The 21,137-nt window shown below is 36.1% G+C and overlaps 1 protein-coding gene across 1 annotated transcript in view; it reads left to right on the forward strand.

The window, feature by feature from the left end:
* MGC82022 (protein) overlaps nt 1-21,137 on the forward strand; it is a gene marked incomplete at its 5' end in the record, with an annotated part of 118,773 nt that overhangs the window by 58,280 nt on the left and 39,356 nt on the right. The window contains 1 exon segment of the mRNA NM_001092626.1: nt 11,018-11,092. Within this exon segment, the coding sequence (NP_001086095.1) occupies nt 11,018-11,092 (75 nt within the window).

Consider the following 21,137-nt stretch of genomic DNA (forward strand, 5'->3'; position numbering starts at 1 on the left):
AGGCTGAATCTGAATCCTGCTAAAAATGGCTTGGATTTGGCAGAATCCCGAACCTTGTTTGGTGCAACTCAACTTCTGAGGGCAGGACTTCATGCCCGATTCTGCCGCGATGTGACGCGCTGCGCAAAACACAGGCATCACGTCGGATGCAAAGGAAATAAGGAAAGTAATTCAATTGTCATATCGTGTTGCAGCATTGATGCGATGCGACACGACTGTCGGATGCAGATGCTGCACGATGCGCCTGCAGCTGACAGTCGTGTCGCGTCACATCAACAATGTGACACAATCCGACACTGCCATTACTTACCTTGTTTACATCGCATCCGACGTGACGCCTGCGATTTTGCGCAGCGCGTCGGGTCGCGGCAGAACCATGTCGTCCTGCCCTGAACCTCAGATCTTTACTGCTATTAACGACATACACAGGGTCACTGTAGATTGCCTACAGCTGATAGCAATGGGAGTTTCATTAAGTCACCCATAGCAGAATGTTGCTGCAGAAATGGTTTCGACTTCATTTCTGCTCCATTGCTTGTGTTATTTAGACATCCTCCTTTGCTTTCTTTCGTTTGCATTTTACTTCCCAAAAGCAAAAAGTGTAATAAAAGGAATTGAAAATCTCAGTGCAGCATTAATTTGATTTGTTTTCCCTTTGCAAAAAGAAGTTGGACTAAATTGCTAAATCATTGTTTCAAATTTGCCTGAGAGTATCAACAGTTTTGGAAAAATTGCTTTGTGTCAGTCTGTGGTTTCTCAGAGCTGAACACAGTTTCTGTTCTGAAGGTCAGGACTAAACAGACCTTGCCCGAAGATGTGATAGATTTCTTTCCTTCATTTGGTGCTAGGTTTGATGAACCCTCTGTACTTTTTGGTTGGGAGACTGTTGTGCTCTTTGCAGTAACCGTTGCACCTAACTACTACAGAGGAAAAAGAGAGGTGATATGATGTAAATATTGAAATCTATCCTAGGAATTAAATGGCAAACATTTAAACAGAGTTCAGGAGAATTCTATTTTTACAAAGAGGGGATTGCTAGAATGTAAGGACACAATCTAAAGTTAAAGGGAGGTAAATGCTAATAAGTTTAATGATAATTAATTAAAATTAGAGTGTGAGTGTTCGGAATCGCGCATGCGTGCACACGCAATGAAATTGGGGGTTGGAGACGGAGACATATGGAAGCATATGGGGCAGTGAGAGACTGATAATGGAGGGACACAAGGGCCTGGACTAGGGGAGTGCAGGAAAGATTTATGTGCCCGCCTCCCCACCAACTTTGTACCCTAGGCACATACCTCTTCTGCCTACCCCTAGTTCCGGCCCTGAAAAAGAGGTACTGTTGTTATAAAACTGACATTAAGGGGCCCATTTACTAACAAATTTTGATTTTTTTTCCAGAAATCCCTAAAAAATTGGGGTTTTACTATATTTCTAAAAAGCTCTAAAATTCTAGATTTATTAAGTGTGAAAACCATGAAAACTTCTAATGCCAAACTAACCGCAAGTAAAAGTGGTCATAGTACTATAGAAGTCAATGGGAGCTACGCTGATCTGATTGGACCTCTTTAAATCAATTCAGACTTTTAGAGGTTTTCTGATTTTTTTTGCTAGGAATTTTAGAGGCATTTGTATTTTTTAGTGTATTTTTTTCCATTTGTACTTTTTATATTTGGGTATTTTAATAAATTTAGTGACAATCGTGGTTTCTGAGTTTAGTTGTTGTTTCAAAAACCTCTAAGCCAAGAAAATCTTGGATTTAAAATTGAAAGTGATAAGCAGATAATAACACATGTATTGTGTACCCAGGAACAGTAAAGGATTGTTCAATTCCAGGAGGTTGGCTTCAGCGGCCTTCATTGTAGGCACTCAATTTTGTGAAATGATTTATTTTTGCTTATGCCGGAAGGCAACTGGGGCATTGGGCATACATTTCTGATTGAACAATACTTATCACCTACTAGCATTATTTGTATGGGAATCTTTTTTGAATCCCTAACAGTATCCGAGTACACAATTAAATGTGTTATTATTTTTACCTTTAGTGAAACAAATGGACTGATGCTACACCTAACACATTGCTGCTATGTCCAGTTTTTTATATGTATGTGTATTTTAAATTTGGAATAAATAAAGTGTGCCAACATCTCCTGATCCCAGAAATGAGTCCAAGATGAGTCACTCTGATTGATTATCCACGTTCAATCTTTTACATTGTTACGTTAAGTTGTTCAATGTTTTACAAGTATATGGTTTAAATATTCCGTAATAAATCAAGTGATATAAGTAGTTCCTTTATAGCCATCAGTAGTTTTAGCATTTTTAAAAATACTTTTATGCTTCCACCACTCGAGAAATGTTATCACATAAAATAAATCAGGGGATGCAGCCCTCCCTCCGTAGCAGTACAATTTTAAAAAATATTCTGCCTCTGTAATTAAAGGGCAGCTGATGCTCATTTTAAGCAGCATTCTAAATAATTACCCATACATGTTGTGAAAGAACTCTCAATATACAAAGTTCACATGAGAAGAATGACATTTTCCGAATGAGGTCTCTCTTGGGAGTGGTTGTATGTGGAAAGGTAAATACAGTATTTAAGTATACTTGCAGCCTGTCAGTTAATGCAGCTTTAATATTATGTTAACATTTTTAATAAACTACTATGCATATGAGAGCTCGGTCATATGCTGTTTTGTTGTCTCTGATGATAAAATGCTATAAAAAATATTTTCCAGCAAATGTGGATGTTTATTAAATGGTAGCAACGACTTGCAATACACCTCTATCTAGTGAAAAAAGGATTTCCTGCCTTAAATTGCTACTTAATAAAGAGCTTTATGGTGGATTTTTGGTCCTTATATTTCTTAAAATGTAGATAAATGTACATTATTCTTTCCATGTATCCTTGAATTTTCATAAATGTATGTAAATTTGAATAACATGGCTAGACTAAAAAAAATATAACTTATCCTGAGCTATTTCTCTTCTATATCTGCCAAAAGAGGTACGATTAGTTGGAATTATTACAATGTTTGCTCTGACAGAATTCCTTCCAAGGAAAGTGCACTTAATGCTTGTACTCAAAGATGATAGATTGACATGTCTGATGGCCCATATTCTACTGTGTGGCATATTTGTTCATGTCTGCATATTAATGAGAAGAGGGGAGCAGCTGTCAGTCTTGTGTTGTTATTTGTTTTTCATTTCATTCAAGTGATGAGATGTCACCTTAAATATGTAATAAAGGATAATTGCTTATGGTTTGTCCACTAGGGACAAGTCATGATATAATATCTGTGAGTCTAAAGAGCGGGTGAATAACTATACATATCATCACAATAATAATAATTATCATTATCAGTATGTTACAAATCACAACATTTCCTCCTGCTTTGCTTCCCTAACATATTAAGTTATTGTAGGCTCTTTTTCTATTATGCAGAAAATGCCATTGTTCTCAAACTATATGCCCCTGGCCTTCCTTATCTCCTTCTTTAGTTGCTGCAGAATCATAATTAACTTAGAACAATCCAAAAAGGGTTCATGGCCTGAAGTTATTGAAGAAGTGGCCATCAAAATATGCCTGATAATTTAATTATACCAGCATAGCTACAACCAGATTGTGCCTCTATGTACGTTTGCATCCTGCATAGAATAATACATTAAAACTATGGCAGAATAAATGTACCATGGTACTAAGCTTTGATCAGATGTGAAATGTAGAGTTGCCCTCACATGACCCCATCTCTGTTACTGCATATTTCAATTATTAAAAAAAGTAGAGTGGGGAAACTTATTCTGAACAGAGGTCATAATTAGACAAAAGTGTCTTACTGAAAATAAGTTTGTTGAAAAATTGGAAACATTTTTGGCATTTGGGTCAGACTGATGCAAGGCCAGCCCAAAAGACAAAACTAAGATAGCTGCCCTAAAATACTAAAATACTGTATAAGCAGATCAAAAGATCACAGGTTTTACAAGAGCTGAAAAATATAGAGAACCTAGTTTTTTAAGCATTGTTATTGAAATTTAAGCTGTTATTTATAGGACTGCAGATCTAAGCCAATAATATTATTTTCTCTTGTGTTTGATGTCAGGATATACACTAGATTACTCCTATACCTGCCTAAATCCCACCACCTTATTCTCACCTCCATTCTAAAATATCTTCTGCAATGTGCAAGTTGGGGACCAGTTGCAATCTCTGTCATAGGCTAAAGTTATGTTGCATTTCCCAGTATTCTCTAAGAACATTCAGAAGTATCCAACAGAACAGGCTGAAAATCCATGCTATATGTTATGTTTCTCAGTTTCATCACCTCTTTTACTAGGCTAGGATAATGCAAATAATCCTTTCTCGCCGATTAGCATTTGCAATCTGATCATTTGACCATTCTAAAAGAATGGCTTTGTAAAATTTATATTTTTTGAAGAACAAAAGAGATTGGTAGGATATATGCCTATAATTAATAAAGGAAAATCCTCATTTATTAGTTGTTTATCTCTTTGTTAAAATTGGCCAAAATTAATCAGTGAACTTAAAAGTTCTGAAACATTTAGAACAATTTGCAGACTTTTTCCATAAATTTAAAATGCTAATGTAGACTTGAAACAACATTTTAACATGTTTTAAATGCCACATTAATCATTTTGTTTCCAGTCGTAGCTCTGGCATTAGGTACAGCATTTAGCAATTGTATTGAAGGTCATGCAGAAGTCTTCTGAAGGCTGTTCTCTATATATCCTGTGAGCACATTTTGAAAGACAAGACCTTTTTATTGTCATTTGCTGTCTATGATTAATATCCTTGTTTATTGTAGCAAAATTGTGTAGTTCCTAAAAAACTATTATTCTATATATACTAGAAATCTGATCTGAAATCTATAGGGTTTATTTAACAACCAAGAGGTAGGAAGCAAAGTGCAAAAACAGGAGCAATCCTGTGGGTTTTTTTTTTTTTGCACTTAGCACTTTGCATCCTGCCTTCCTCCTTTGCCAAATTGCTGCAGGTCTGTGCACTGTATTTCAGAGCACCAGAAGACCTACAGCTGCCCCAATAAATACAGGTATGCCTATGTATGACAGTGCTGTATTCATGACGGCGAGCAGAGGCATATAGATGCCCCCCCTCCCTCTTCCATTCCATCCTCAAATTAGTGGTGTGGAGACGGAGTGTGAATAAATGCTCTTAAAAGCTTTATTTTATATAGTAATTATATGGAAATCTTTGCACTGGAATCTATGGCAGGGGGTTCCTCAGATCTTATTTATTAGAATATCTCACTAATGCAGAAGCATATAATGTTCTATAAAGAGACATAAATAAAATATTCAATGTAGATCTCATTTGATATTCATCATTTGTATATAATACATGATTATAAGTTTATAGAGTGAATCATATAGCTACGATATGTGCCACTTTCATACAGTGTACCCCAACACACTTCTGCAAAATAAGCGTGGGTCTTAGTTTCCACCCCCATTAGTGTGAAAAGTGTTTATATTTACATGCATACACATTTTTATGTAATTGATTGAAGCTACTTTTACTTTCTCTTTGATACTGTTCTCACGGGAACCAGGTGTAGTGAAGATCTTAGCTGTGATGTTCCCTGTGTGCTTTCTTGCTATGTTTCTATCTAGGGATTTAAGAATTTATCTTTGAAATGTAGTACTGTAGCAGCAGAAATATTGGTGAAATAAATTACTTTTGCTTTTTAGAACTGCTAAAGTTTGACCTATCAGTTCATCTGTTTGATGTATCAGTGCATACCTGTAGTCATTTACCCAGTGCGAGGGCTTTTGGTTTTTTTTTCAAATATATAATTCATGTTTATATGTCTTGTGCTATGATTAGATATACAAGTAGTAGCTAGACAGAACAATGTATAGCTCTTAAGGTGGACATACATGGTTATTTATGCTTGGTGGTGTTGACAGTATAAAGTGTAAATAGAAATCTGAAAGCAGCATTTAATGGTAAGTGGAATGGACCATTGTCTTAACACAGTAGCTAGTAAAGTATAGACATACTTATAATTTGTAAAGAGTGTTTAATGCTTTATATACATTACACTGATCTATGGAAATAAAATATTTGCTGATCTGTTCATTTAGTTGCCAATTGTCATTTTTCTATTAAGTCAGGCCCGGACTGGCAATCTGTGGGTTCTGGCAAATGCCAGAGGGGCTGCTATAAGGTGCCATAGAAAGTCAGTATTTAGTGGGCTGGTGGGTGCTGTTTGGACCTCTGTGTACCTGAAATGGCAGGGCCTATTTTAATTCTCAGTCCAGACCTTAATAATTAAGCACATTGTCTTGCATACATTGGGATTTAGCCTTCATCTCCCACGCAACATTGTACGTTAGTATAAGAAAACATGAGAAAATATTGAGAGGTCAGAAATGTCCAAGACAGAGAAAAGTTAATGCCCCAAACACAGAAGTATACATTCTATGAGCTGCCTTGCTTGTTACTAGGGAAATATGGAATTATTAACCTGGAAAATTCATATTTAGGGTGTGTTTTGGCCATGCCCACTGAGCAGCTCATACACTGGTTGAAGCTGCGTATTATTTAGAATATTTGGGTGCATTCAAAATACTTCTCAGTACTCTTATCTGGGTGTCAATTATAGGGAGCGGGAGACTGACTGGTAATACAGGTGACTAGGTGAGGGTGGTGGCAACACATGCCATTTGTACCCTATAGCATTTACAAAAGTGGGACTAAATAGATAAGAGTTCCTCAGGGTCAGTAAAATAGTATAGAATATTGCACGTCGGTGCCTAAGCTGAGTAAATGACAGCAGCACAAAGTATGTGCAGTGAATCAGCTGAAAAGAAGATGGGGAGCTACTGGGGCATCTTTGGAGACACAGATCTTTATTGCTAAAGGGCTGTGGTTGCCTTGGGCTGGTACAGAAGCCCACAATATAATGTACAACATGTCTGTTAAGCTTTAGTTTTCCTTTTATACTGTATGCAAGTGAAATCAGAGCTTTATGGGTTGTAAACAGGTGCTGTGCTACTCAGGTGAGTTGAGAAACTTCACTGGCGTTCTGCACACCCCCCCCCCCACCCGGTGCAAAAAGGGGAACGCAAGCTTCCTCAGGCAGCAGAGGGGCCAGGATATCTCCTGGTTGTAAAAGTAATGGGCACAGCTTTCCATTTAATAAAATGTCTGCATCCATATCTGTTCTTTGCAAAGACTTATTTAAATGACCCCAAAAAGATTTTTCTCTGAGGTTATTCTCAAACCCACAAGAGAAATGTAAAACCATTGCATTCTGGGTGAATAAAGACTTTTACTCTGATTCCTTTGCTTTGTTTGTCATTTTGAAACTAGGCATGCAGATATAATGAGTTTTGTCAGATAATAGCTCTCACACAGCTTTGTTTGATATAGCTCTGATGATTTAGAGGTTACAAGAGGGGAAACACTCATGGTGGCATAATCTAGTGCTAATGCTTTCTGCTGGAATTCATCTTACAGATGACTAACTTGGGAAGTTGTGATAAAATAATGATTCAAATAGTAACAAATAATGTTATTCAGCTTCTTTTTTTACCTACTCTATAGAACCCTTTTGATTTTGTTTCAGAAACATCAGGGCTGATTCATCATTGCTTGGCAAATTATATGTTTATATGGTTATGATAGTTATGGATTGGTAAAACATTAGCAATGATTGTCTTTTTGTACTGCAGAAAATAATTGCCCAAATCCATTGCCCTAGATGCTATCTGTATTCGGTGTGAACTGACACAGGTATCAACTTTGATAAATGTGTCCATTTCTTAAAAACTTTTTCTGATAGTTAATATAGTTTTGATGAACTATAGCATAGATCAAAATAGCTAGAGATTAAATATAAATTGCACTGCCAGTCAGCAGCTGTAAGGGCAAAAAAGGGGAACAGATTCACAGGAGAAGAGGGTAATTGTTCCCCTTACCAAATCACTGTTGATGCCACATTTAGAATATACAGTGCAGTTTTGATCCAAAAAAGGACAAGTGAGCTGGTTATAGGCCATGACAGCATGCAGATAGGGCAATTTGTCACATTACTTGCATTTTTGCTCAATAGCCTAGGATCACCAGCACATATAAAGTGCTTTACATGCAATATTTCCAATAGATTGTAAGCTCTTTTGGACAGGGCCCTTTTTATCTCTTGTCTTATCTTATTCATCTGTCAAATTAAGTTTTGAAGTTGTTGTATTGGCAGAGTAGATAGTTTTAAGAAGGGGTTGGATAACGTTTTAGCAAGTAAGAGAATACAATGTTACCAAAATTAGCTTTAAAGGAACAATAACACCAAAAACTGAAAGTGTTTTAAAGTAATGAAAATATCATGTAGTGTTGCCCTGCACTGTTAAAACTGATCTTTTTGCTTCAGAAACACTACTATAGTTCATATAAACAAGTTGCTGAGTAGCAATGGCGGAAATTGAAAAACGGCTATATGGCACAGGATAACTAATGGATAACAGATAACACCATTATGTTCTACAGAGCTTATCTGCTATTTGCTGTGTAACTTGAGCCTTTTCTCCTTTGAATGGCTGCCCCCATGGCTACACAGCAGCTTGTTTATATAAACAATAGTAGTGTTTCTGAAGCTAACAGGAGTTTTACTAGTGCAGGGCAACAGTGCATTATATTTTTATTACTTTAAAATAATTTAATTTTTTGATGTTACTGGTCCTTTAAGCACAAGGTTGATTCAGGGACTGGTTCGATAAAAAGCTGATGTATAAAACAGGCCAGTATGGTGCTGTCGCTGTGTATGGTGAGACATAAGTGCATAGATGGCTAATTCAGGAAATGTAACAACATGCTGCTGGTCTAGTAAGCCTTAGTAGCAAACCAGCATTTCATTTATTGGTCTTCTGTGTGAATGTACTGTGGAATACTATACATGAAGCCAGTTCCATATGTTTTATCACCGTACATTGTCCTAATAGTGTTATCCTCAAAGCTATTGAAAGAAAGGAAAAGAGGAGACAGCTAGTTAAATTTGAAAGGCACAGAATAAGGACTGTTGGATCCTCATATCTTCTTTTTCAAGAGATCTAGGCATATGACTAAATACAGTGTACTGTAAAGAAGGTCTGTAGAAATGAGTCATGTTTTCATTATCAATAACAGATTGAAAGTGTGATATAGAAATAAATCATACATGTTTGCTAGTGTACTGCAGACACATACACTGCCCAGTGTATCCAGATACAAGTAACACGACAAACAATTATAAACACCAGAATGTTTTTGCCATAAGGTCTGTATCAAACCAAGGTCAGGACAGAATGTTTTAAAAGCCAGTTGTTTGCTTGGAAAGAGCCATCTCTAGTGCTTTCTACAGTGGGGTGCTCTTAGAAAATCACTTTAAGGATAGGCACACTGAGGGGAATTGGGTAGTTGTAAATGGACACTGGTGTGGGAGTATGTTTTGTTGAGATGTTATATTTTAGAATAATAATGGAACTAGGATAAGAGAGAGTTAAATAATCATAATAAAGGGTGCTGGGAAGAAGCATTTACAATTATAATGATAGCTTCTTAGAAATTATTGAGATTGATGTGTTGTAAATAGTAGGGTCCAACCGAACATATTTGCTACGCTTTTGTGCAGTTTTGTTTTGTTACTTATTTTGCTACATTTAAATTATTTTCCTTTCTCTGCACAAAAATAGTAAGGAAAAAATAAATCTTTTTGCGGGGTCCATTGTCTGCTAAATACTTTTTGAAGACAAAAAGTAGCTGTGCCTTTTTCTTTTGTTTTTTATATCTAATGGAAAAATATGTCAGTAAAACAGTTTTCAGAATTGATTAAAAACACTGATGTTGCTTACACATTTTATATTGAAGCCATGTATGTGTTAATGAGCTTGTTTTAGTTTGGCACACTTCTTTTTAAAGGGGAACTCCACAAAACCATAACTGAAGCTTTTTGAAAAGCAAACATAATTTCAAGCAACTTTGCAATATAAACCAATTAAAAAATATGCAGACTTTTCATGATTTTTAATGGTTTCTGACAGTCCCTTGCTCTTCTGCTGATCTTTCTGACTACTTTGCTGAGCTGGCTGGCTACTGTTACTTTGTATCAACAGCCAGCTGTCCTTAGCCTGCATCCTCCAAACCCCACAATTCCCTGCACAAATGATATCAATAAGAAAAGTAACATCACAGTGCAATGCATTGTGTGTTATGTAGTTCCTGCATGCTCTCTGTAAGCTGTGGAGAAGTTGTTACTAATTCTACATAGTTATTGGCAAGAAGGGTAAATAAAATGCTTAAGAAGGGCAACAAAGTTAGTAAAGGGTATGGAAAAACTGTTTTGGAGTTAGACATTTTTTACCTCTTGAAGGGGGAATTTTTCTCCCTCTGAGGCAAATTAAAGAGGCATCAGATGGGATGTTTCCTTTCCTCTGAATCAACTAGCAGGTTATCTATAGATATTAATGTTTGAACTCAATGAACAAGTGTCATTTTTCAACCTATGTTACTATAACAATACTATACAGTTTTGCCTTAGAAGCACCATGCAGCATGCCAAATTTACATTTGATTACATCTTGATTACCTATTTGTAATCCATTAAATGCAATAGGTTGTCTGTCTGGTGACTTTTCCTGCAATTATTCAGTATTCTCTCACAAAAACATAACTACCTGTACTGTAAATCCTATTTTCAAAGTATCAGGTTTAACCACAACAATAATCATTCCTTATCATAGCATTGTGTCTTAGCAACAAAATCTGTCTCTAATGTGTGTTCAGTGTCTGGAAATGATTAGCTTTGGAATTGAATTATGGTGGAAACTGAAAAAAAACCATGGCTTCTACAATATGCAGCAAGCCTTTCGGTCATCACACCTAATAATTTTGGTACAGCTCAACAAAGACAATTATGATAACAAATGATGTTTTCTGATGAATCTGCTTATCAAGCTTAATGTTTCACGCAAAACATATATCTTCTTCTTTTCCATTTTCCCCTAGAATCAAACACGAGAATATTGTTGCCTTGGAAGATATTTATGAGAGTCCGAGTCATTTGTATTTGGTCATGCAGCTGTAAGTAGTCATTTATTATAATATTTCAGCAAGAAATTCTCTCAAGCAGTATAATAGAAACCCCTTGCTGTTCTGTCTTCATTTTGGAAAAAAGTTTTAATTGCTGTGGTTATGTGCAATGTGAATACTAGACTGTATGTCAGTATTTAGACGAGAGACGGTCTCCCCATTGAAAGGTGCTTGGAGTAAAAGCTGGAGATCATCAGGTTCACTAAATTTTCTCATTAGCAAATTCAGTTTGGTGAGTAATCTGAACAGTTATTATTAATAATAGCTAAATGTATGCATTTATGTTTACTTTGAATTTATTCTGTTAAATAATAACACCTTTGACATAAAATAAAGAACACATAGGGCCTATTTAATTTTTTTGTGGTGCATGGTCATAGGTGACTGTATTAGCAGTGTGCTGCAGTTGTGTTACAAGAATAGTTTTATAAAAACAGCTTCCAAATAGATCAAACTCAATCTTCGTTGTGCTGTTCATCATTGTGGGTATTTATACAGGAACCACTGAATGGGACATTAGATAGATCGTTACCGTAAGCTATATAGAACAATAGTGGTGCAAAATAAGCGGTTTAGAGTTTAGGGACTTTAATCTTTGTTTTGTTTATGGGTGCACTTGATTCATATGTTCAGTCCATTTATTGCAGCAGAAAAAACAGCACAAGCTTTTGGGAGATACCCCCTTCCTCAGGTCATCCCCCGAAAGCTTGTGCTGTTTTTTCTGCTGCAATAAATGGCTTGAAAAGGGCCATAGGTGTGCTCCTTCCATATAAAGTCCCTGGATACTATTTGGTCTCTGAAGCAGCCAGGAAGGGCATGCACCCTTGAAAATAAGTAAGCGGTGTGATGAAGAATTTTGTATTGAACTTAATTTATATGTTTACATAGAAACCACAACTCAACAAATCAGAGGAGAAATAACCAAACCACAGATAATTAAAGTGCAGAAAGGGCAGTCAAATTGAAGATTGCAAGAGAGGGGAGAGATATAAATTTTAAATATTATGTGAAATAATGCAAATTTAATTATGGTAAAGTAAAATAAAAGACTACTGAAGCGATAAAGAATCTAAAAATAAAAAGGGATTTTAGAAACCACAAGTGTAAATGCAGAAACAAGTTGATAAACAATATGTTAAAGTGATAAATAATGACATTTTTTTCAAAATGAGAAAGACAGAAGTAAAATAAAAATTAAAATAAACTACAACTTTGTTTAAACCCTATTCTCGTTTCATTGTGTAAGCATAAATAGAGTAAAAGAAAAAAGAAAACAGTAAAGCAATCATTAACTCTTAGGGGCAGATTTACTAAGGGTCGAAGTGAATCGAGGGAATTTTCGAAGTAAGAAAATTCAAAATTCAAAGTAATTTTTTGGATACTTCAACCTTCGAATAGGATACTGTGACTTCGAATTTACTTCGACTTAGATTCTAAATCGTTCGAATATTTTTATTTTGATATAAATAAGGAACCTGTAAGCTGAGATTTTTAAAGGGGAACTCCAGCTTCCAAACCAAAATTTGATAAAGAGGCCCATAAAACACAGAGACCCCTAATATACCCATCACATTTACCTGTTTCTTCAAAAAGTATGAATAAATTCCATTTTCTATGCTGAAAATCCAGCTGTTTAACAGTTCTTCTCTTTCTGCATCATTTGAAATCCTGGCAGGGAAGGAGGGACTAAACACTGATGTTACAAATTGTAACAACTTCTCCACAGCTTACAGACAGCATGCAGGAACTACATAACCCACAATGCATTGCACTGTGATGTTCTGTTCCTTATTGAAATCACGTGTGCAAGGAATTGTGGGGTTTGGAGGATGCAGGCTAAGGACAGATGGCTGCTGACTCAAAGTAACAGAAGTCAGCCAGCTCAGCAGAGTAGTCAGAATGATCAACAGGAGAGCAGGGGGCTGGGCTTAGGGAACTGTCAGAAACCATTAAAAATCATTTTTTTAAATGCATTTTTTTAATTGATGTATATTGCAAAGTTGCTTGAAATTATGTTTACTTTTTAAGATATGTTCTTGTGGAGTTCCCCTTTAAATAATACTTGAAATAAGGTATAGCTGTTTTAAAACAATTTAATGCCTGTTTAATCTGTAAAGGGCCTTTATTGTTCATTGTTGGTGATCGGCGAATTTAATAGATTACAAAATGCGAGTTTACAGGACTACTTTGGTCCCTGCTTCAAACTGTAAAATCAGTTTCTGTATATAACATGCCTGAACCAGGGACCTAAGTAGTCCCAAAAACTCACCTTTTTTAATGTTTGTAATGCTACTGTACTAAATATAATGCAATATTGTTAATATTTTCTTTATATAAGTGCTTGATTGTGGTACATGGTCTATAGCACAGCATGCTGGGAGAGCACAAATGGAGATTTTGTACTGTTACTTTGATGTGTACCCAGTATCAGGCTGGGCCACCATGGCACACAGGAAAACCTGATGTCAAGGCTACAAAATCCCTTATTTAAAAAACTTCTTGTTTTTATCACTGCTATTGTAATTTAGAACCTAGGGAAAGATGTAAAGAAAGTGAGATTATTCTCTTAGTTAAATATAACACATGCTCCTCTTAACACATTAAAACATCTATTCCCACTAAATACAGTGGTCTAACGAGAAACAGTTAGATAATCCCTGTGAAAGAACCAACAATAGAACATCTTTCATTATTTATAAGACCTGGATTGACCCATGATATGCCCATGAGGCATGTAACTTTAGCCAAATGGAAGTGATACCATATTGCTATATTGGCATATTTATTCTGTGCAGCATCAAACCAAAGTAATCAGGTTGTAGATTTAGACGGATCTAACACATAGTACGCTGAACCAACCAAACTAATGTTTCATGCATCTATTAGTATAAACATTTGGATAATTGCAGATGGTATTAGTTTTATGTATTGGAAGATTAACATATTTACATAGATATTTGTGTTGCTTAAATACATTTATATACTCATTATCCTTCAGAGGTGTAATGCAATGCAATGCAAAAAATCTCATGAAGAAAAAATAGAGTTTAGCAGGAGCCTTGAGATATGAACAATGTACTTCATATTTTTTCATTTATCATCTATCATAACAGTTTTATTAATTCAGAGATCTCTGCACAAATTAAAATGTGGAACCAAAAAAAATCCATCTGGCTATATTCCACAGTGACCCAAAAATCTACAAAAGTCTCGCATTCCAACTCCTCTCATCTTGAGGAGGAGGCTATTATTATTATTTTATTTTATTATTAACATGTATTTATATAGCGCCAACATATTGCGTAGCACTGAAAACTAAATGTGATTATACAACTAAATCACATGAATTCTATACATAGAACATATGGAGTTACATACATCACAATCAATACCGGTACAAAAGGTGAGGAAGGCCCTATGCAAAAGAGCATACACTCTAAAGGAGAAGGGTGTAATACACAAGGTGTGGGAGTGGGCAAGATCGAGTTAAGTGGGTGAGGAATGTGGTACTGTATGTGGTGTTGCATTTGTTAGTTAAGCAGAGTGAGGGTAGGCTTCTTGAAAGAAGTGCGTTTTAAGAGATTTCTTGAAAGCAGAAAAGTTGGGAGAAAGTCGGACAGACCGTGGGAGAGCATTCCAGAGGAGGGGTGCAGCCCTTGCAAAGTCTTGAATGCGAGCATGTGAGGAGGTAATGAGAGAAGAGTTGAGTAGCAGGTCAGTAGAGGAGTGTAGTAAGCAGTTGGGTGAGTATATAGAGATGAGTTCAGAGATGTAGGGTGGGGCAGAGTTATGAAGTGCTTTGAATGTCAGGGTCATTAATTTGAATTTGATTCTGAAAAGTAGCGGAAGCCAGTGCAGGGATTGACAGAATGGTGAGGCAGGGGAGGAGCGGTTGCTACTCAACTTGTATCCTTGACTTTGCCACATGAGGCTACTTGTCTTAACTGTTCCAGAGCCTTTACCTATTTTAGACACTCCTGTTCTGTAAGACACCCAAACTGTGTATGCATATACCTTTAATGTAAGGGTGGAGTTATGTATTTTGTAAGTGAATTCTGATGGATTTGTTTTTGTCTCTGAGGAAATGGCACGGTGCCATGAAATGTGTCAGATATTTTTGCACTGATTTTGTTATGTGATCCCAAGTTTTACCCTAAAAAATTAGTTTTTAAGGAAGGTATCCAGTGCAATAAATGAGTACAGTCTATCTCTTTCTCACTGGTTAAAAATGAGAAAATGGCTTGGCTAAACTGAACTAAGCTAGAGGGTGCATTCCATCAGTCTCCTGGCCCTTGTTCACATGAATTGTGCTTAAATATTTAACTACCATATTATGTGTCAGCCTGTGACAGCTTTGTTTAAGCTGAGCCATTCTTTTCCTTACATAGTGGGTCCGGTTACTCCTCTTTTCTGAACATTTTTAAATTATAAGTTGTGTAGCACATTATTTACAATCAGACTTTTTTCCAGCTATTGTATACTCTTAGGATGATTACATTTTACTGAGTTGTGTGAGATAACAAATATTGTGTATTGCTGCTAAAAGAAGGTAAAATGATTACCGGTATATGCAAATAATGTTTCCTTTAATTCCAGTTATTGTCCAGTTGTTGTACAGTAAAAATGATTTCATTTTTAAAAAATGAGCAATAGCATTTCTCTTTACCATCTATCTGATACGCATTAAACTGTTGTGTGAAGTTAGTTTTGTATCTCTACCTTGTGTGTGAATAAAATATATTTCATAACCGTTGTGTATGTCACTGACATACATTGAGATGGTTGTAGCTTTGCATGTGCTTCTCACTGCCAGTGTGAAACAATCTATAATTTATTTTTTTAATTTATTTTAAATTTTTTTTAAATTTTTTTCTTTTCAATTGTTTTTATTAGCAGCAGCAAGAACAATGAGCAGCAAAGCAATAGCTTAGCGTAACATTTGTCAATTACATAATAAGAAGAAATATTATGCAGCAATTCATTGTTAACAAAACATCAAGTAAGGACAATAACAAAATTCCTCAAAGAAAAACAAAATTATATAAAATAAGATAAAATTAAATAAGATAAGGTCTTCCTCTCTATCAACAAATATAACAAAAGAGTTACCCAAATAAAAAACAAAATTATCACATCCTCAATCAATCTTAGAATTACAATGACAAGGAAGAGTAGCTTTCATCTGAATTATACATAAATTTTTCTATGAAAATTCTATCTTCAGATTTCAGAATTTTCTCTAAGACCTAAATTACCATATATAAATCCTATTGCTTCATCAATGCAGAGAGATTTAAGGTAGTCTTTAATTCTTTCAACTTCAGCATATCACCAAGGGCGTTGCTATTAGAAGAGCATGTGCACTGCAGCTGCCAGATGTTAGTCCTGTAATGCTTCAGATTTTCCTTGTTGTCTATGTGTTGCATCATGTCCTTACAAGAACATCAAGAAGCCTAAATGTCTCCATACATGGGCAATATTAGCTGCTGGCAGCATCTCCAGCATCTTAATAGCTCACATACAGGGCTTTCCAGATGGACCTCCCAACCAATGTCTACCATAAAATCTGGCAGATATGCATTGGGCGGATTTGAAAATCGCATTGGGGAGGAAATATTAACAGAGAAGTACTTAATGGGCTGGATGGGCCCCTCCCTTAAAGCCATCATGGGTAAAGTAAGTCAACGACACCATTACTTTGATAAAATTGAAGGGTGCACAGGCTAAATGCTATCTCAACATAATTTGGTCATTCTGGTAGGAGTTGAGCCTGGGAAGCTTACTAAAAAATATCCTACTACATGTCCTATGCAATTTACTTTGAGGAATACCAATAAGAAAATGGTTTACAGTCATGAATACTACAATAGTATTCTATTATGCCTCATTGTATTATACTCTATTTGTTTATAATGAAAACATTAGAGGTCGTTATCTGATCCCTGAAGAACATGTGCTATATAATGCTCTTAGTGCTCATTTTACAAGGACTTGCGAATTATGCATTATGCAGTGAACGCTAGATTAAAAAGGCCAGCCCTGTCCTTCCCACCTGTCATAATGCAGGCGGTAAGTACAAGGCCCTGTTGCAGCCTGCACTTTAAGTTGTTTAGACAGGTGGCACATCTTCGTGCGTCCCACAATCTCACTAATACAGCATGAAGAAATTCAGTCAGTGTTATATTCCTGGGGCAAGGTTCTTGTGCTTCGTAATTGAGGACAGAGACCTGCAGCAGTACAAGAAGGGTAGAACACAGTGTGCAAAATGCGAAAAAAAAATGGCTGATTGTCGGCTTATTTTGTACTTTATACACTGAATTTTTCTAAAGTACATTACCCCAGTATTTTGCTGGATTTTTTTTTTTAAAACTTTGTACCAGTTATATGTTTTCTTAATTTTTTGTCATGTCTTAAAATTAATAAAAGAAAAAAATGCACAGACATCTTTAGCTGTGTCACTGGAAAAAGAAAGTTTTTTAAGGATTCCAGAAGTTCGGTCCTGTAATGGTTTCTATTCTGTTCTCCAACCGGTAAAAATCTTTATAAATCCAAGATGTGTGAATGGGTGAGTGGGGTTTTCACATGAGGTTGATTATAGAGTGTTCACACAGAGAAGTGACGAATATACACTATACTACAACATTTTTTATTCTTTCTTGCTGTCTTTTCCTGGGCTTCCTTGTGAAGCGCTGTTTCACAGATTTTGGATTTATAAAGATCTTTAGCTGTGTATTGGAAAAGTGACGAGAGAGACTTTTCACATACAGCAGAAATGTATAAAAAATTAAATATTTCAATCTGTTGCTGCAAATTGACTTATCTGGAGGTGAAACAAGAGGCCCACTGCCAGATAATCATCCAAGAGGTATAAAAAGGTAGTTAAGACTCTGTAAATATCTCTATACAGTGCATTTACAATATAAATTATTCTTCAGCGTGTTGCTTAGCCTATTCCCTTGGGTCCCCCTTCCCACAGCTGTAGGGTCTGCACCTTCTGTAGTTATACCACTGCTCCTGGTAAGAGCTGAAATGATAAGACTCCTGCACTGACTGCATCAACAGTGTGCTAATAATTTTTTAAAAATACCACTGAATATATTGCGTGACATCTTTATGCACGACATAGAGGTGTGTTTATGTCCGATGCCTAGGGCAGCATCAGACCTAAATACAGCCCTGACTAGCAGAGATATATTAATTGATTTATTCTACATCTGAAATCCTCCCTAAATTTAAATCCATTTGGGGTTCAGCATAACACATTAGAAGCTTTACACATTATAGCAGGAGCCTATATGAACAATGTATTTCATAGCTTTCCTTTTATCATCTATCATAACAGTTTTATTAATTCAGAGATCTCTTAAAATGTGGAACCAAAAAAATTCCATCTGGCTATATTCCACAGTGACCCAAAAGTCTCCCTGAGCTTTACTGTAGTTTGTGGAGCAATACAGTGGCAATTTGTACTTTTTTTAATCAACAACCTTAGACAAACCCTTTCATTGATGTACATTATTGCCACTAATATCTTTAGTTGCAGTTAAATTCTCGACCACTGGCACTGCTTCATTTATATGCAAATTCCTTTTCACTGCCATTATAAATTAGAAAAACAGCAGACAGAGGACATCTCAACAGAAGGCTTGAAGTCAGTAATTGTTGATATCTTACATTTAAAAATTCCACATTATAACACCAATTTCTCTTTAAAGGACAACTGAACCCTAAGAAACATGGGTGTCAGCAGAAAATATTTTGTGGGGGGGGGCAAGCAAGAAAACACATTACACAAATTACTTGTACCCGTATTTTGGTTACAGAAGCAACATCACGTGTGCGGAGCGCTGATGTCACTTCCACTGAATATATTGCGTGACGTCTTTGTGCACGACATAGAGGTGTGTTTATGTCTGATGCCTAGGGCAGCATCAGACCTAAATACAGCCCTGACTAGCAGAGATATATTAATTGGTTTACGCTACATCTGAAATCCTCCCTAAATTAAAATCCATTTGGGGTTCAGCATAACACATTAGAAGCTTTACACATTTAAAAAAATGTAATATATTTAAGTCAACTGACAAAGGTGACTTGATCACAGTAATGGATATCTCCTATTTTCATTCAGATATTACTATAACTTAAAGGAGAGCTAAAGCTTAACTAAAGAAGTAGGCTAGAAATTTACCAGCCCAAGGCAACCACAGCCCTTTAGCAGATCTATGTCTCTGAAGATGCCCCAATAGCTTCTCATCCAGGGTCAGACTGGGCCAACGGGACACAAGGAAAAAACCTGTTGGGCCCTTGCTGGCCTGGTCCAGCTCCCTGTGTGAAGCTACTAGCTTCCAACATTCCTCCCTGGTCCTCCGCATCCCTGCAAAAAAGAGAAGGTAAGCGCGGGGTTGCCCGGTTTTGCCGGAGGTGGTTCCAGCTAAGGCGGGGGGCCAGGGGGCTTTGTGGCTGAGGTGGGGGGAAATTGGCAAAGCATAGGAGAAACTGCAACATTATTTGTTATTGCTCTTTCAAAATACCCCTGTTCTTTATAGCTTTACTAAGGTGCACAATAATTATGCCTGACCAAATTGATACCCTTATGTAGAAAGCACTAATACAATCTGGTGTCGCACTGCTTGACTGTTGGCCTACACCCTTGCTCCCTTAGTACATAGTCCTAAAATAATATAGCCCAAAATACAATTTTTTCAGAAATTATATTCTTTTATCTTTTTGGTGATAATGGATGCTGACAGCTTTTACACTTTAATTCCTCATACTGGCTTAATTAAGAAGTTGCATTTTAAAATCAGTGGTCATTATATACTATAACCACAGTAAACATTTTATTTCCCTATTGGAAATTGTTCTTTGTGAAATTATTTGTGCTTTGATAACCAGTTCCATATTTAGAGCAGGAAAGGTGTTGAATGTTGCCAGGCTAAATATTATTACTAATCTTTTCATGGCTGATATTGAGGGTTATGAATTCTATCCTGGCCCCCTCTTCAACAACACAGTCCATAACAATTGTCATAAATAAATTATATAGATTATATAATTCAGTCAGATGGGATTTTAAGAATCATATTTATCAAATGGTAAACTCCATTGAAAAATACATAGGATTGAATAAAAAGTGTGTGAATTTTTTCTGTGGCAAACTGTAATCATTTGATAACATTTTGATAACTTTGCTCCTAAATCTCCAGTTGAATTTTAGGGGCATATTTATCAAGGATCGAATTTCGAAGTAAAAAAACGGCGAAATTCGACCATAGATTTTGAGTACTTCGAAGTTGAAGTATTTTTTCCAGAGAAATGGCCGCATTCGATCGAAGTATGATCAAAGTAAAATCGTACGATTTAACCCTTCGAATCGAACGATTCGGAAGATTTTTTTAAAAAAACCTTTGACTTCTCAAAACTTGCCCAAAAGCCTCAGATAGGTTCTAGGAGGTACCCCATAGACTAAACAGCAATTCGGCAGGTTTAAGGTGGCAAAGTGTCGAAGTCGAAGTTTTTTAAAGAGACAGTACTTCGATTTTATAGTGGTCTAATTTTCAAAGGTTTTTCAATTCAAATCGAAGTCGAATTTGGCCTATTCGATGGTAGAAGTACCCAAAAATTACTTTGAAATTCAACGTTTTTTAATTCGAAAATTCACTTCGACCTTTGATAAATCTGGCCCTTAATATTTAGTGCAATTTTTTGAGCTTCTGGTGTGGCGCTATATACAGTTGTGTTGAGAATAGTAGCAGTCTAACATCACTAACCTGATCAATCACTGTTTTTGGTAGAAATTATATTTCTACATGGCAAATAATTTACTATAGTAAGAGTGATAGAAAAACAACAGACCCAACAGTCATGACATGCATACTGTTGATTTTGTGAAATTGAATCATTAATTGAGGCAAATAATAACAATGTGGAGTTCGATTAGTGAGGTCATTCATTCTGTTAAAAAACACTTGTCAATTACATTAATTATTTAAGGAAGGAAGGCAGCAAATATTGTGCATTCTGGTTATAGTGC

This window comes from Xenopus laevis, chromosome 3S (genome assembly GCF_017654675.1).
Source record: "Xenopus laevis strain J_2021 chromosome 3S, Xenopus_laevis_v10.1, whole genome shotgun sequence".
Lineage (NCBI taxonomy): Eukaryota > Metazoa > Chordata > Amphibia > Anura > Pipidae > Xenopus > Xenopus laevis.